We start from the raw sequence: 16,768 nt of genomic DNA, 5'->3' as shown, positions 1-16,768 counted from the left end.
ATGTAAACTACTGAACTATATATTATCAACTCCAGTCTAATTTATTTTTGTCATAGATTTATAAACCTGAACTTTTTTAGGTTTTTCTTTATTAAATAGAGGCTTTTAAAAAATTTACTGTCTGAAATAACGTTAAACTATATTATTGTAAGGAATTAAAGAAAGTTTGGGGACTGTAGTCATTGCATAACATCCACTGATAATTAGCTAATTCCCTTAAAATGTGATTTGATCTTTTAATTTACAGATTTGAAAGATTCTTTTTGGTCTTATATTCATCCATCCATTTGGCACATATTTACTGAGCACCTACAAAGTTCTAAGCACTCTTCATATTCTGGGTACATACTAGTGAGCAAAACAGATATGATCCTTGCTTTTAAAGAGCAGCCCATGTAGTGGAGAATGGAAATCCAATAAATGAGCTTACAAATAACTTCAAATTGGATTAGAACTAAGAAAGAAAAGAACAGGAAACTTTAAGATAAAACAGCAAGGGAAATCTTATTTTATGGATGGTGGGGGGATGGGTAAGGAGCTGAGCCCAGAAGCATGAGGAAGTGTTGCAAAAGCAAAGAAGGAAAAAAAGGACACTTGGGCAGGGGGACCAGGATGTACAAGGGCACTCAGGTGGGCAAGAAGATGAAGTGTTCTAGAAACTGAAGGGGGTCCGTGGCTAAAGGGTAGTGAGAAAGGAGTGAAGGAGTATGAGAGAAAGCAGCAGCCTGCTGGGGTCAGGAAGCCTTAGACGACAATTGTCCTTCCTCAAGTCATTGAAAATGTTTCTGAGCTCCTACTTAAAGCCTTTCAAATGTCAGAGAATCCTTTTAACCCATATAATGTTGACAGAGTTGGCTTACTCCAAAAATCTGCTCAAGATCAAGTCATGTCCTGTTTCACTCTATGGGAGTTGGAGCAGAAAGGGAAGAAGCGAGGGACTCCCATCTGGGATTACACCCAGCTTGCTTTTGGAGGCTAATGTGATGGATATGATGAAAATATAAATAAAATATAAAATCACTTTCACATTTTGGTAGCTTTGGTGTCAGCTTTCCAGAGTAACTGTTTTCTTTCATGTCAGAAGTGCTTTCCCCAAGCTGTTTCAATATATTCAGGGAAAATGTCAGCTTACTTCCTATTGAAAGTAATTCAAAGTTCTTTTCAAACCAAACTTGCATTTTAAAAAAAAAAATGTTTTCAAAAAAAGCATTAAACTATATGAAGGCCTGATGATCTGCTTTTTAAAGGATAACTATTTTTTAGTTATATAAGAAAAGGCATGTATTTTATAAACTTTACTTCATTAATTTAAAGACCTGATAATATTCTTACCTTAAATATGTGAAAGATAGATGGTCTAGACAATCAAACTACTGCCTCTTTTTTTAATTTTAAACCACACTTAAATTATGTACAATGAAGTTTTTTTTTTAATTTCATTTTGTGAGAAAGTAAATTAGTGACAAGTTACAAGACAAGATTGTTCCATTTTTCAAACCAATTAGTTTGCAAAGACCAGCTTAAATTCCATCAGTGTATATTGCTTATAGCAGGTCAGGTGGAAAGGGAGCAGGTGGGTTTCTTTGCCTTGTCTAGCGGATTATTTACTCTGACATACCGTCAAAGAAATTTTAATCTAAAGGTACAATGACTGCCACAGTCCCATCCTTTTATACAAATAGAAGAAAGTTCTTGAAGTAAATTGAGTAATTCAGTTGTTTTAAGGGTAAACTTTCTTTTTCTTAATAACCATTTTTAAAGCTGCTCTTTCCCAAAGGGGAAGCATGAAAGCTCCCACTAAAAATGACATTAAGATGTTAATTACTATCATTTATGAATATTCGTTTATTATAATTAATGTAATGATTCCCAGAATATGTGCTTATTTGGGGGAACATTTACAAGGGATTTTGATGGAAAAATTAAACCAGTATCGTACTGAGAAAGGAAACGATGGTACAGTAAACCAAAACTGTACTAGTTAATATGTTTTCAAATTTAACTTCCTTTTTCTTTTCGGCCTACCCTTAATAGTTGTCATTTGGACTGAGCTGTTAGAATTTGGAAGCCTAAGGAAGAATGTGGAATCATCTGAAAACAGAACCAGGAATCCTTCTGCCCTCTTAGATTTGCTCCAGAATTCTAGGATGGTGTTTTCCTATGTCATAGATGTAGTGACATAATTGCTCATAGAATTTGGAAGCCTAAGGAAGAATGTGGAATCATCTGAAAACAGAACCAGGAATCCTTCTACCCTCTTAGATTTGCTCCAGAATTCTAGGATGGTGTTTTCCTATGTCATAGATGTAGTGACATAATTGCTCATCTGAAAGCAGTTTTCCCTCCATCTCATTCTGGGGCAGCAATAACAGCCAACAAACTGAAGAGTCCTCAGTCAAAAGCTTGCAGAATGGAAAGGGCTTAGAAATGGTCGAAAACCATGCAAGTGGAGCCAGCTACCTTCAGCCATAGGCTGTGGGACAACAGCTGTGTTACCACAACAAGCAAAGATCACTGAGTCATGAGTTCCCTGAGAATGTGGCCTCTTGGAAAAGCAATTGCTCATTTGTACAAGAAAGGACTGACACACCAAGGCTGAGTTTTGTGTGGCAAACCTTACAGTAACCCAATATAAACTTTCAAGTGCTTTTTAAAAAACAAGTTTGAATGAAAGCAAACTAGGGAAAATTTATTCCTCCATTGAAGGTAAACTTCATTTTTGAAGATTATAATTATGCAAAAGAACTATGTAAAAGCCTAAGGTCCATAAGGTTACCCGTCCTTTAATATATCACATTATTAAATAAAATAGAATATTTTGTGGCAAAAGCAGAGTCCCCCAAAGCATGCCTACTTAAAGTAAAAGGATGCCTGCATTCAATCCTGACTTTAAACAGAAAAACTAACTCATACAAAATGAATTTAATTTTTCATAAATCTCTCAACTCCAACTTTGATGTGTCAAATGAAGGGAGGGAACAGAGGTGCTTGACAACTTATCTGAGTACACTGAAGACACAGATGCTAACATGAATGGAGTGGAACAGTGAGTTCATCACTTTCAGATATTTCCCCTTTAATCCTCCCAGCAACCCACAAAGATAGATGATATTCATTCCCACTTTTTTGACAAGGATGTCAGGGCTTATGTCTGGATAAGTGGCTTATCCAGAATTTACGTCCAAATCAAATCCTGTAGCCACAGTGGCATTACATCTCTAAATCTGTCTCCTCTCAAGGTTCTTACTGTGAGACTGAGGAAGTAAATTATCTTCAAATGAAAGTTCTTTTTTTTTCCTATACTAATTTCCTTTTTTAAAACCATTCCCAAATAAACATTTCATTTATTTATAATATCTTTTAATAATTATTATGTATCCCACCTCCATTGAGTGTGATCCAAAAACACCCACTATACACAACTCCATCACAAATGAAGATCTAATATGTCTTCTGTCATTATTGTTGGAACCAAGTGGACTTAGTCCAAACCGAGTTTGGACTCAGCTGGCTATGATCCTCTCTAAGTATAGCTTCCCTGGCATATCTCTAGAGCTTGTAACATAAGTGGGCTTTAGGCTCACAGGCCCTAAATGGAGACTTGGAGTACATACAGCTCATAGTACCAAGAGAGGACTGGACTTTGCCAGACACTCTTTTTGAAGTTGCCTTGGCTCAAGGCCAAACAAATACCACAGAGAAGCTACTTTTTCAAGGGAGCCCTTAAAGTTTTTATTGTTGTTTTTGTTTTTCTCTGATTAGTGTGTAAGTTTTCAGAAGAGAAAATGCCATTTCTTTTGAAATGTTATAGATCTGAAGCAAGAGTCTGGGTGGTTTTTACATTTCGGAACTTTGAAAAAGAGCAGTGACAATAAGAGGAGGCCAAAATCTTCAAAAGGTTAAAACGTCCAATGAGTGTTACCTTTAAACTACTAGCTCTCAGCTTTAAATTCTTTAGTTTGTATTGTAGTCTGCTCTACTTCCCAGAAAATAAATGTTGAAAAGCAGAGAGACAAATATCCCATTTTCACTTATTGACTGTCCATGCAATCTGTAGAACACATTGGAAGTTTTAGGAGTAACTTGCATATGTGGGGAGTTTACAGCCCCAGAGAGTCACTAGGGAAAATATGAGTGGCTAGGATATGTGACAAGCCCAGGGCTATGGTACAGTCAGTGTTGTAGGCCAGATCTCGGGCAATTATCTGCTCAGCTGAGGAATCGTGCTGAGTTGAACTAAGAATATCAAACATTACTTTAGGCTTCTGCTATCCCATGATATAATAAGCATCATGGCTGAGAAAGTTCTGAGCATACACCCAGAAACAACTTCCATGGAACAATCAGTAAATAATGTGCTCAAAAGATTAAAAGTATTCTCTCTTACTAAAATAACTAAGTGTTATTTCAGTATCCTTAGGATTTCGCACTTATTTCTGGTGTTAGCACTTGGTTGCTGAAAATAAGGGACTCTTCTAAAAATACAATGCATTTTCAAATTAATGCTATAATTCTGTCTGTTTAAATTCTGATAGAAATTAAAGCTATACAGATAGATATTATAGACTGAAAATAAGGGACTCTTCTAAAAATACAATGCATTTTCAAATTAATGCTATAATTCTGTCTATTTAAATTCTGATAGAAATTAAAGCTATACAGATAGATATTATAGACTTTTTTCTTATTATTTAGAGTTATGAAATTTTTAAATTATTTCTCAATATAATTAAGTAAATAGTTTTGAGCAAATTTAGTAACCTGCCACATAGGTTTGAGATGTAATGTCTACACCACATCACAAGCCAAGTAGTATTCATTTTCATAGTCCTTAAAGCTCATTAAGTTATATAAGAATCCAGATGCTAAGCAGACTGATCTACTGTTATGTATTTAAGAAATATATTTAAATAATGCAGATTTTCAAGCCAAGACATAGGAAAGGATAGAAAGGAAAGCAGTTCCTTTCAATAAGAAATATGCAATAAGAGGTTTGAAACATAAAAACAGCCAAGAGTCAGTGGTACAAATGAAACTGTATGGAATAAAGACTTGAATCTGAAGCCATTTTTGAAGAAATTCTCAGCTAATTGTATCTCTATTAAGCTTTCATAGGAGAGGCAAAATATAAGAAAACTTTATAATATTAGGGACTTTCTTAAACAATATACTTCCACAGTCATGCAGATGAGAACCAGTGTTTAAAATGATGTTCCTGGATACTACATTAGCTTTTGCCTCAAAAGAGCTAGGCTAATTGTTCTTCCTTTTCAAGGCAGGAAAGAGGAATAATGCATTGTAGATTTTTCTTAACAGGATTGAAATTAAAAATTACTTTCTGTGGGCCGGCCTGGTGGCGCACTCGGTAGAGTGCGGCGCTTGGGAGCGCAGCTGCGCTCCCGACGAGGGTTCGGATCCCATATAGAGACTGGTCCGCTCACTGGCTGAGTGCGGTGCAGGCGCGACACTGAGGGTTGCAATCCCGTTACCTGTCAGGAAAAAGACAAAAAGGGGGGAAAAAAAATTACTTTCTGGTTAAAGTCATTAGCTAAAAATTAAATTAACCAAAACCCTATTTGTGTATCTAGATAACTAAGGTTGTGTTTCAAACAGGACTATTTTTCCCCCTAATCATACAGACATCCATTTCTAACAACTTTCCTCTTTTCTAACTTATAAATATATTGATGCAAGCGTGAGAAGAATTCATCTTCCTGAAAGAATTTCTTCCAAAGAATGCATTTGCCTTGCAATTCTTTGTTTCTATTCCAATGTTTCCTTGGTTATTCTGACTTGTTTGAGAGGAATATATAGATAATTTCTGTTTTGCCACAGAGTTGTCAATGCTTTTGATTCACTTAGATCAATGGCAGAATTGCTGAAGGAATAGTTTAAATCCAGCAGCTACTGAAGCATGAAATATTCACTGTCTCCCATCCGCCATCAGCTTGTTCTTGCTAATTCCCCTCCATCCTGCTGTGCTGCTTCTATGACCCCCTGTGTTCTTGTGTAGGTGTCCTTGTCTGACCTTGTGTTTGTCTTGTCCAGTTCTCCCTGCAGTTTCTTCCTGTGTGTCTGTTTGTAGATGAAGGGGCTGAGGATCAAGTGGGTCCTCTACACAGGTTCCCAAGCCACGAACCTGCCACCAGCGGGGAGAGGCGTAGACTCCTAGCCCCGTCCATCTCGGTGTCTGTGCCTGATGATGACCCTTACAATTCTGATGAGGAGTACTATGAGCATCCTTTGTTCAGCTCAGAATGGACTACCTCTAGCGTGCCCCTCAGTGTCCCAGCGCAGAGTTCAGAGGCCCACTTAGGCCAGGAGACAGGTGAACCAAGCATGGTCCCCTTCTGCTCCTCCTCCCCAGCCTGCAGCTTTGACACGTACTTCATGTTAAGTGGGCCTTCATATGGGGGTGGGACGGGAGGAGCCTGTTTTTTCCACATGAAAGTGAAGCCCCTACATAAGTTGTATCCATCCAAATGCCTCAACAATTTATATCTTAAAAAGACTTCCTTGAGGCATGTGAGCACTTCCTTTTTCTATAAATCATCATTTCCAAGAAGGAAGGAAAGAAAACAAAATAATAAGTTTGATTGAAGGATGACTCTTTTCTGTTCCCCGTCAACAGATTAGTCAAGGAAGAACATATTCTTACCCAAATCGAAGAAGATGACTCTGAATATCATTTTTTTCCTCCTCGAATACAGAATATTACTAGGACCAGCCTTCAATAGAATTAGATTTCTTTTAAGTGCTAAGTTAATATGATAGCTCTTTAAAAGAGAAAGATTGAAGAATCTGTTTAAAGCAGAATAAATATGATGGAATGAATTTATTTCCCCATATCATTTAATCATCTACAAAAACTTCAAAGGCTTTCCCAGCTGACTAAATCTTGGCTCATATCAGTAGAGCCTGGCTAAAATGAGGGAAATGATTCACAGCCTTCCTCATTCCAGCCTTATAAAGCTGGGAGACCCTAATGTATAATTGGCTATGGTGAGGATAAAATAAGTGGGCAATGGGTATCATTTGTCTCATTCTAACTAGGCAGTTTTGTAAAGTAAATTATGGCTAAAAATATTTTTGCTTAGGTGAAGAGGTTATTTTCAAATAGAGAAAAGTAATTTGCTTGGCTGAAGAGTTTATTTACATATGGGACAATATTTAATTTAAGGGCAGATTGGTCCAAGGCAATGAGGAATAAGTTCACAGCTCACCAACTATATTCACAATAATTACCTTCTTCAGGGCCCTTTTGAAAGCACAGAGCATCAGTGGTTCAGACACTGATAAAGAAATATAACCTGTATTAAGGGAAACTAAGTTCTAATAGTGTGAACTTGAAACAAGAAAAAATATGTGAATTTTCAAATCAAAATCTATGGCATTATAACAATTTTCTTAAAATAAGTTAGATTCAGAATTTTAAAATGTTACTTACATAATTAAATTACAAAGATGAAAGGGTGTTAAGTGCTAAATGTGAGAAGATAGATGAAATAGTTCTCGCTCTCATTTTCCTCCTCACGAGGGCAATAATATTTCTCAAAAAAGAAAATTCTTTTTCTTTCTATCTGCAGTCTTTCCCGCAGATCCATTTAAACAATGTATAATTGTTTCATATGAATTTCCTAAGAATCTTCCATTTGCAGAACTATAACATAACTTTTATTTTTCCCTCTAATTTCTTAAGTGATAAGATAGGATTTATGTATTTTTACTGGCATTTGAAGTATAAATGAGAAACAAATGAATGCAATAATTCATGACCTTCATAAGTTGTTTTTTATTTTTACATCTTAAATGTTAACATTGTTTCATGTGATATACATCTTTTGGAAGGATATTTTAGCAGTTTATTTGCCACTCAATTATCTTCCCTTGGTGATTTTGTTTTGAATTGCAGAAATAAGACTTTATTGCTAATATGCACATTTTCTATATTAGTGTCAAATATAGTATCTATATTACTGATATGTCAGAGGGTTAAACAATATGATGACAATTGTGTTCCACAGGCAGACTTTTGTAAATAGTAAGATTTAAATTTGACCTTGACTTTGTGTTCCTAGGGTTTTGTTTTTGTTTTTGTTTTTTTTGGCTGGGGGTGGTGACAGGCTGGTAACGGGATCCAAACCCTTGAAACCTTGTTTTTCAAAATATTTTACTTACTCCTCGAAAATTTTCATCTTCTCTGACATCAAATAATGCATTGAAAATAACATAAATTGACTAAGGTAGTCTTTTACCTTGGAAATACTGACTAAATTATATTTTAAGTAGTTTTGATGGACTTTGTGATAATGCTGTTAAGGTAGTTGGTTGGATATTATTTTGAAGCAAGGCTTTTTTTATTCCCAAGAATTTCTTGAGCGAAATGTGCATGATTTAAATAAAGCAATTAAGAATTCATATGTAGGGGCTTCCTGCATTGAAGAAAACAGCACATGTCTAACAAATTTAAAGGGACTTTGTGATAATGCTGTTAAGGTAGTTGGTTGGATATTATTTTGAAGCAAGGCTTTTTTATTCCCAAGAATTTCTTGAGCGAAATGTGCATGATTTAAATAAAGCAATTAAGAATTCATATGTAGGGGCTTCCTGCATTGGAGAAAACAGCACATGTCTAACAAATTTAAAGGGTTTTTTTTTTCAGTACATCAATACATCTATCTTTTCACAACCATCTGTTAACCGGCAGCACTGTCTCTAATTTCCAGCAAGCTTTTCACATGCGTGCAACTTACTGCCATTTCTACTAAGGGTAATAGATAAATAAAACCCTTTCAGCTCTCAAATTTTAAAATAAACAGCTTTTTAATGAAACTTTAAAAGGCATCACTATCAGCAGATTATACATCATGATTTTCCAACCAGTACATAATGTATCTTTCATTAGAATATTAATTTGCTCATCCAAATGGTAAAAGAAAAAACACCCGATGTCCTCGTGAGGTCATTCTAATGGAGCTGAAAGTGTTCCCTAACTAATATTTCTGTCGTTTCGTGTATTGTTCTGTGGTCATGATGTCAACATCTTTTTCATCCCTAAGAAGAAGAAACGCTAGAGGGTCCGATGGCTGAGGAAGAGAAACCTGCCGCTCTTCCTGGGAAAGAGCCTGGGGCTGCTAAGTCCTCAGAGCAACCCAGGGTCCTCAGTGAGGGCCAAGTGGAGTCTAGTGCCCAGGCTCAAATAGTTCCTGAAGAGAGTGTCCCAGCAGGGGCCCCGCATGAGAAAAGTGTAAAAGAGGTCACGGAGGTGTCTCCAGAAGTAAAAACCCCTTCCTGTGCCAGGGAAGGTGTGTCTTTCTTAGGATTTGCATGTGTTATGTTGCAAATGATCTCTCCAGCGGCTTACCAACCTGTTGCCTTTCCAACGCTATTTCATTTCTGGGTCTTCTCGTGATCACAAGACCACTGTTTTAGGCTTAACGAGCAGAGTGTGGCTTGCGCAGGTGTGTGGCAGCTTGGTTTTCCATTGCTGCAGCTGATTCCTGATTTTCCTTTGCCGTGATACAAAACGCTTTGCAGCCAGGCTGAGGATGCTATGTGAGCTTTTTTTTTTTTCTTTCTTTCTTTTTTTTTTTTAACCGCCCCCCCTCATCTCAAATGTTTGCCAGTCACATTGCTAATACATGTATATTTTTGTTTTTATTTTTGGGACAGCAATTCATATGCTTTTCTTTCAAATCGTAGAGTTGGATTTTGGCACATATAGGCTTAAATGGTAGAATCGTTTTTGTTTGCACCCGCAGTGTGCTGGATTTTTTATGCTTCAATGAATACTGGTTTGGTTTCCTTAAGAGCTCCTGCTGATGCTTCTCATGTCCTTTTCTCCCCATAGCAGCCAAGCCCTTTGATCATGCCCATATCTCTTGAGTTTTCATTCATCTAACCTTCATTTGAAGTTCATAAAGTATTTTTTTTCTATTGTTACAACAGGACACACAAGTATATAAGGTAATGATGATCCATACACTTGGTCTTCTAGAGATGGTTGAATTTTATTATTTTCCCCCAAATCTTTCTAGATAACTACATTTTGCTCTGATGATCTCAATGAAATACTTTTGACCTTAAAAAAACACAAGTGAGACTCTAAAGCCTTTTGGATTAGTGTATAAATAAAAATAAAAGTGTGCAATTTAATTTATGTGAAGCATCTCTAAAGCCATTACTGGTCAATGCTTCAGCAGTTGGTCATGTTCCAGGGAATGAGGTCATGACCAAGGTGTTTTAAAGCTAGCTCTTTCGAAAGTTTTTATACTCACGTGACTCCCAGTATTAATAGTATAATTCACAGTTTCTTACTTCTGTCATACAGACTAAGAAATAATTGAAATTAAGAATTTTGAATGTGCAGTAGAAATTGCCATTCTTAGGTCATATTATATAAAATTGACAGCAGATATTTATTTATATTCCTGATATTAATCTCAGATGCTTTCTAAAATTTTATGCCTGTAACCTTTCGTTGCCTAAAAAGTTGGTCTTGGCCTTTGTTGATCAAGTTAACTGAAAATATTAACACATATAATTATGAATTGGCCTTCTGCTCATGGCCTGCCAATTTATCTTTAAATGAAAAACAATAAAATAAAAAACAATGAAAACGTTCAGTAGAAATCAATCCTTATCCATGTTTAGTCCTTAACATGTTCTTTTGTACCCTAGCATTAGCTACTTATTCAATATTCATTAACTTATAATTTTAATCTATAGAAGGCACATGAATTTTTTTTCTATAATATGCATCACATACGAAATATGTAACAAACAAAAAAAGGACAAAGGAGTATTCAGATTTATATTCTTCTTACAGTTCCTGTACATATTAATTTACAACGGAAGTTCATTTCAGTAATAGTATACATATATCTCAGTCCTGACAATATTCATATTGACTTTTAAATGGATAGCATGCTTGCATGTTCCATTGTTTGTTATTTCCACCGTACCATTCATTTATCATTTCAAAATATAATTTTAAGCTTACTGCCTGATAGCACTTACCTATTACTTGTTTAAAAATCAACCCGATTACTTCAGATTTACTTGCAGCCTCGAAGATGGAGTTCCAGGATCAGCAGCAATTGACTCCCTCTGCAGCTGAACATTTGGACAAGAAGGAAAAGGAGTCAGAGAGGCAAAGTAAGCCTGGTGAAGACCTTAAAAATGCTGCCTTATTTTCTCAGCCAGAGATGACTAAAACTTACCCTGATAAAAAGGACATGCAAGGTACAGAAGAAGAAAAAGCACCTCCTGCTCTGTTTGGGCACACTCTTGGAGCCAGCCTAGAAGACATGAAACAGAAGACAGAACCAAGCCTAGTAGTACCTGGCATTGACCTCCCTACAGAGCCTTCAGCTCCAAAAGAACAAAAGGACTGGTTCATTGAAATGCCAATGGAAGCAAAAAAGGATGAATGGGGTTTAGTTGCTCCAATATCTCCTGGCCCCCTGACACCCATGAGGGAAATAGATGTTCTTGAGGATATCCCAAAATGGGAAGGGAAACAATTTGATTCTCCCATGCCAAGTCCCTTTCAAGGTGGAACCTTCACTCTTCCCTTAGATGTCATGAAGAATGAAATAGTTACAGAAGCATCGCCCTTTGCCCCTGCACTCTTACAGCCAGATGACAGAAAATTTCTTCAGGAAACCAGTGGCCCAGCTACTGCCAAAGACTTTTCTAAAGTTGAAGAGCTCCATAAGGATAAACCTGACAAAATGGCAGAAGCACCAGTTTTAGAGGCAATTACCTTACCCAAAGATGCTCATGTTCCAGTTGCGGAAGAATGTGTCATGGAGAAGGTTTTAGGTGATGAAAAAGGGACCATAAATCAAGAGAGTGTGCAGAAAAAAGAGACTTCCTCCTCCAGTGAACAGGAACCTACAATTGCTGAAAAGGAACCTCAGCTAATGTCTGAAGAAAAAACAACTGTTTCTGACAAAGAAGCTCTGCCAAAAGAGAGTAAACTCCGTGTGCAGAAAAAAGAGACTTCCTCCTCCAGTGAACAGGAACCTACAATTGCTGAAAAGGAAACTCAGCTAATGTCTGAAGAAAAAACAACTGTTTCTGACAAAGAAGCTCTGCCAAAAGAGAGTAAACTCCCCAAAGTGACAGATGAAGAAACAAGCATAATTCAGACATCCACAGAGCACACCTTTTCAGAAGAACAGAAAGGCCAAGAGCCTACCACAGATATATTAAAACAAGACTCATTCCCTGTAAGTTTGGAGCAAGCAATTACAGATTCAGACGTGACCTCTGAGACACTGGAGAAAGTCATGACCAAACCAGCTGCACTAAGTGAAAAGATTGCAGCCCAGGAGCTTTTTGAAGAGAAACTTGCTGACAAAGATAATGAGGTTGAAGGAATGGGAGCTGCACCATTCCCCGAGCCTGATGTGCTGTTTTATGAAGATAAGTCAGGCATGTCCAAATACTTTGAGACATCTGCCTTGAAAGAAGAAGTAACAAAAAGCATTCAGCCAGGCAGTGATTACTATGAACTGAGTGACACAAGAGAAAGTGCCCATGAGTGTACTGATACTATGTCTCTCATGCATAAAAATGGTGACAAGGGATTTCAAGCAGGAAAAGAAATCCAGCCCAGTGCTCCGGCACAAGAAGCAGGGTATAGCATGCTTGCACAGAGTCATCCGTCTGATCTACCTGAAGAACCCAGTTCTCCTCAAGAAAGAATGTTCACTATTGATCCAAAAGTGTATGGGGAGAAAAGAGATCTGCACAGTAAGAATAAAGATGATTTAACACTTAGCAGGAGTTTAGGACTGGGTGGTAGGTCTGCCATAGAACAAAGAAGCATGTCAATCAACTTGCCCATGTCTTGCCTGGATTCCATCGCCCTAGGATTTAACTTTGGTCGGGGGCATGATCTTTCTCCTCTGGCTTCTGATATTCTAACCAACACTAGTGGAAGCATGGATGAAGGGGATGACTACCTTCCAGCCACCACACCTGCCCTTGAGAAAGCCCCTTGCTTCCCAGTAGAAAGCAAAGAGGAAGAACAGATAGAGAAAGAAAAAGCTTCTGGAGAGGAAAATACTCAAGTCGAGACATCATGTGAGTCACCTTTCTTAGCCAAAGATTATTACAAAAATGGTACCGTCATGGCTCCTGACCTGCCTGAGATGCTGGATCTAGCAGGCACACGGTCAAGATTAGCTTCTGTGAGTGCAGATGCTGAAGTTGCCAGGAGGAAATCAGTCCCATCAGAGACTGTTGTTGAGGAGAGTAGTCCTGGCTTGCCCCCCGTAACTGATGAAAACCATGTCATTGTAAAAACAGATAGTCAGCTTGAAGACCTGGGCTATTGTGTGTTCAATAAATACACGGTCCCACTCCCATCACCTGTTCAAGACAGTGAGAACTTATCAGGGGAGAGTGGTTCCTTTTATGAAGGCACTGAGGATAAAATTCGAAGGGATTTGGCCACAGACCTTTCACTGATTGAAGTAAAACTGGCAGCTGCTGGAAAAATCAAAGATGAGTTCAGTGCTGAGAAGGAAACATCCCTGCATATCTCCGGTGACAAGTCTGGACTGGGTAGGGAGTTTGACCAGGAAAGGAAATCTAATGATAAGCTAGATACTGTTCTAGAAAAGACTGAAGAGCATGCTGATTCAAAAGAACATGCCAAGGAAACAGAAGAGTCTGGTGATAAAGTTGAAACATTTGCATTAGGAGTAACCTATAAACAAGCTTCAGACAAAGAACTGACAGTATCAAAAGATGCATCATCTGAGAGAGCAGACAAAGGTCTTAGTTCAGTGCCAGAGGTAGCTGAGTTAGAGCCATCCAAAAAAGCTGAACAAGGACTGGATTTTGCTGCAAAGAAAGCTGACCAGGGTCAATTAGATATTAAAATCAGTGACTTTGGACAGATGGCTGCAGGGCTAAACATAGGTGTAGAAAAGGCAACAGAGCTTAAACTCGAGACCACACAGGAACTGACCCCCTCAGCCAAAGCATCTCAAGAGGCAGATGCATTTATGGGTGTTGAGACTGGCCACATGAAAGAAGGCACCAAAGTTAATGAGACAGAAGTCAAAGAGAAGGTGGCCAAGCCCGACTTGGTGCACCAGGAGGCTGTAGACAAGGAGGAGTCCTATGAGTCTAGCGGTGAGCACGAAAGCCTCACCATGGAGTCCTTGAAGCCTGATGAGGGCAAGAAGGAAACATCTCCAGAATCATCTCTAATTCAAGATGAGATTGCCATCAAACTGTCAGTGGAAATACCTTGCCCACCTGCTGTTTCAGAGGCTGAGTTAGCCACCGATGAGACAGCTGATGTCCAGATGGAATTTATTCAGCCGCCAAAAGAAGAAAGCAAAGAGACCCCAGATATATCTATCACACCCTCTGACGTTACAGAGCCATTGCTTGAAGCAGTCATGTCTGAACCAGTGGAGGCTCAGGGTGAAGAAGAAGAGATAGAAGCCCAGGGAGAATATGATAAACTGCTCTTCCGCTCAGACACCCTTCAGATCACCGACCTGGGTGTTCCAGGTGTCAGGGAGGAATTTGTGGAGACCTGTCCAGGTGAACACAAAGGAGTGATCGAATCCGTTGTGACCATTGAAGATGATTTCATCACTGTCGTGCAAACCACAACTGATGAAGGAGAGTCAGGGTCCCACAGTGTGCGTTTTGCAGCCCTGGAGCAGCCTGAGGTGGAAAGGAGACCATCCCCTCATGACGAAGAAGAGCTTGAAGTGGAAGTGGCAGCTGAAGCCCAGGCAGAACCCAAGGAAGGCTCCCCAGAAGCTCCAGCTTCCCCTGAGAGAGAAGAGGTCGTACTCTCAGAGTACAAGACAGAAACCTATGATGAGTACAAAGACGAGACCACCATCGATGACTCCATCATGGATGCTGACAGCCTCTGGGTGGACACTCAAGGTGTGCATTATTTTTTATTTTTTTTAACTTTCTACTTCAAATCAAACCCAATAAGCTAATGGACTTTTTTTTCACTTTAAACATTTTTTTAAATGTCCCTTTCTCTCTTTATTTTGCATTTTGTTAAATATACGAAGGATTTTGTACATTTGTTACTAATGATTTCGTTGTTGTTGTTGTCATGATTTGCTTTGATCCGCAGATGATGATAGGAGCATCATGACAGAACAGTTAGAAACTATTCCTAAAGAGGAGAAAGCTGAAAAGGAAGCTCGGAGATCATCTCTTGAGAAACATAGAAAAGAAAAGCCTTTTAAAACCGGGAGAGGCAGAATTTCCACTCCTGAAAGAAAAATAGCTAAAAAGGAACCTAGCACAGTCTCCAGAGATGAAGTGAGAAGGAAAAAAGGTTCATTTAACAATCACTTCTTTAAAACCGTTTTTGAAGTAACTCATTATTACTCTTTTGTAGAAGAAAGTGCCTAACAGTGGTAACTAATTACTTATGAAATTTCGTTCGGTTTTGCTGCAAGTGTTTATTTTTTCCTGATGGTATGCTTTTTGTGTTTTCTTATTCATAGCAGTTTATAAGAAGGCTGAACTTGCTAAAAAAACAGAAGTTCAGGCCCACTCTCCCTCCAGGAAATTCATTTTAAAACCTGCTATCAAATATACTAGACCAACTCATCTCTCCTGTGTTAAGCGGAAAACGACAGGTGACTGTTCAATTCTGCAATGTGACTGGCAAACATAGACATGTTTTTTTAGTTTTTTTGTTTGTTTTTTTATCTCATTACAGTAGCGGCTCCTTCATTTTGTTTTTCTTCCCAGAATCTCAGCAGTTATGAACAATTTTGCTATTAAGTGTCTTGTATCATTATTCTTTTTTTTTTTCCCTCCCTGCAGAAGAGGTCATGACCATCTATTTCTTTGTCATGCTCAGACATAAGAGTGCGTGATTGTATCTTGGCATTGTACCCTAGTGTCACGTTCTGGGGATTCCTGTTTTCATTCTGTGTGTTTGGTTAGATGGTGGCGATGAATTTAACTGTGGTATGCATTCTCATTATTTTGCTTATTTATCTTCCTCATGCTTAAACCCATATATGTCTATTTTCTACATTGTTACTGCCAAATCTGTTACTGATGTTGATGAATTTACTGAAAACCATGAAGAATGCATAGTGATTTAGGGGTTAAAAATGAAAAGCAAACCTGGGGTAAAACTGTGGTTTGCAAAATTGATTTATATGGCAGGGGGGAGGGAAAATGAAATTTTCTGGTATTCCCTTCAGATTTTATTCCTCATATGCAAAATTAGCAAGGTTTTCAATCTACAGTACTGACATTTTGTCACCAGGATTTTCTTAAATGTGTTGGATCCGAAACTAATTTTTTTTTTATAATTCAGTATTCAAAATTCTAAGATAAAACCCTATCCCCCTTAGTAAGAACTTAAGTTAGAAATCAACTTAAGTTTTAATTTCTCTGTCTTCTCCAAATATACACATTTTTTACTAAGTTTAAAAAAGTGGATGAATGAAAAAATGGATCATGTTAGAAATCAATAAAGCCCCATACAAATATCTATAATGCAAATTTTATTTCAAAATTTCAGTGCAAGTTATGTATTTTATATGTATAATTATACTATGATCATCTTACTAACTTATAATATATTTTATTTTAGCACTTATGGTGTCATGCTTGTAGTCAACAAAATATCAGATTGCTTAATCAGAAAGGAATATTTTCCTTTCCATTATTCATAATAAATAGCTCTGTATAAATCTTTGGATGTTTTTAAAAGTTAAGATCAGGATGAGCCTTTGTGAGA

General features: G+C 37.7%; 1 protein-coding gene across 1 annotated transcript in view; it reads left to right on the top strand.

Moving 5' to 3' along the window:
• MAP2 (microtubule-associated protein 2) overlaps positions 1-16,768 on the top strand; it is a gene marked incomplete at its 5' end in the record, with an annotated part of 62,717 nt that overhangs the window by 3,021 nt on the left and 42,928 nt on the right. The window contains 4 exons of the mRNA XM_008570415.1: positions 11,056-11,979; positions 12,109-14,931; positions 15,134-15,340; positions 15,513-15,647. Coding sequence (XP_008568637.1) covers positions 11,056-11,979; positions 12,109-14,931; positions 15,134-15,340; positions 15,513-15,647 — 4,089 coding nt within the window. The remainder of the gene's footprint in view (positions 1-11,055; positions 11,980-12,108; positions 14,932-15,133; positions 15,341-15,512; positions 15,648-16,768) is intronic.

Source organism: Galeopterus variegatus, unplaced genomic scaffold, assembly GCF_000696425.1.
Source record: "Galeopterus variegatus unplaced genomic scaffold, G_variegatus-3.0.2 Scaffold600, whole genome shotgun sequence".
Classification (NCBI taxonomy): domain Eukaryota; kingdom Metazoa; phylum Chordata; class Mammalia; order Dermoptera; family Cynocephalidae; genus Galeopterus; species Galeopterus variegatus.
The sequence above is the reverse complement of the archived record's forward strand: the minus strand, read 5'-3'. Positions and strand labels throughout refer to the sequence as shown.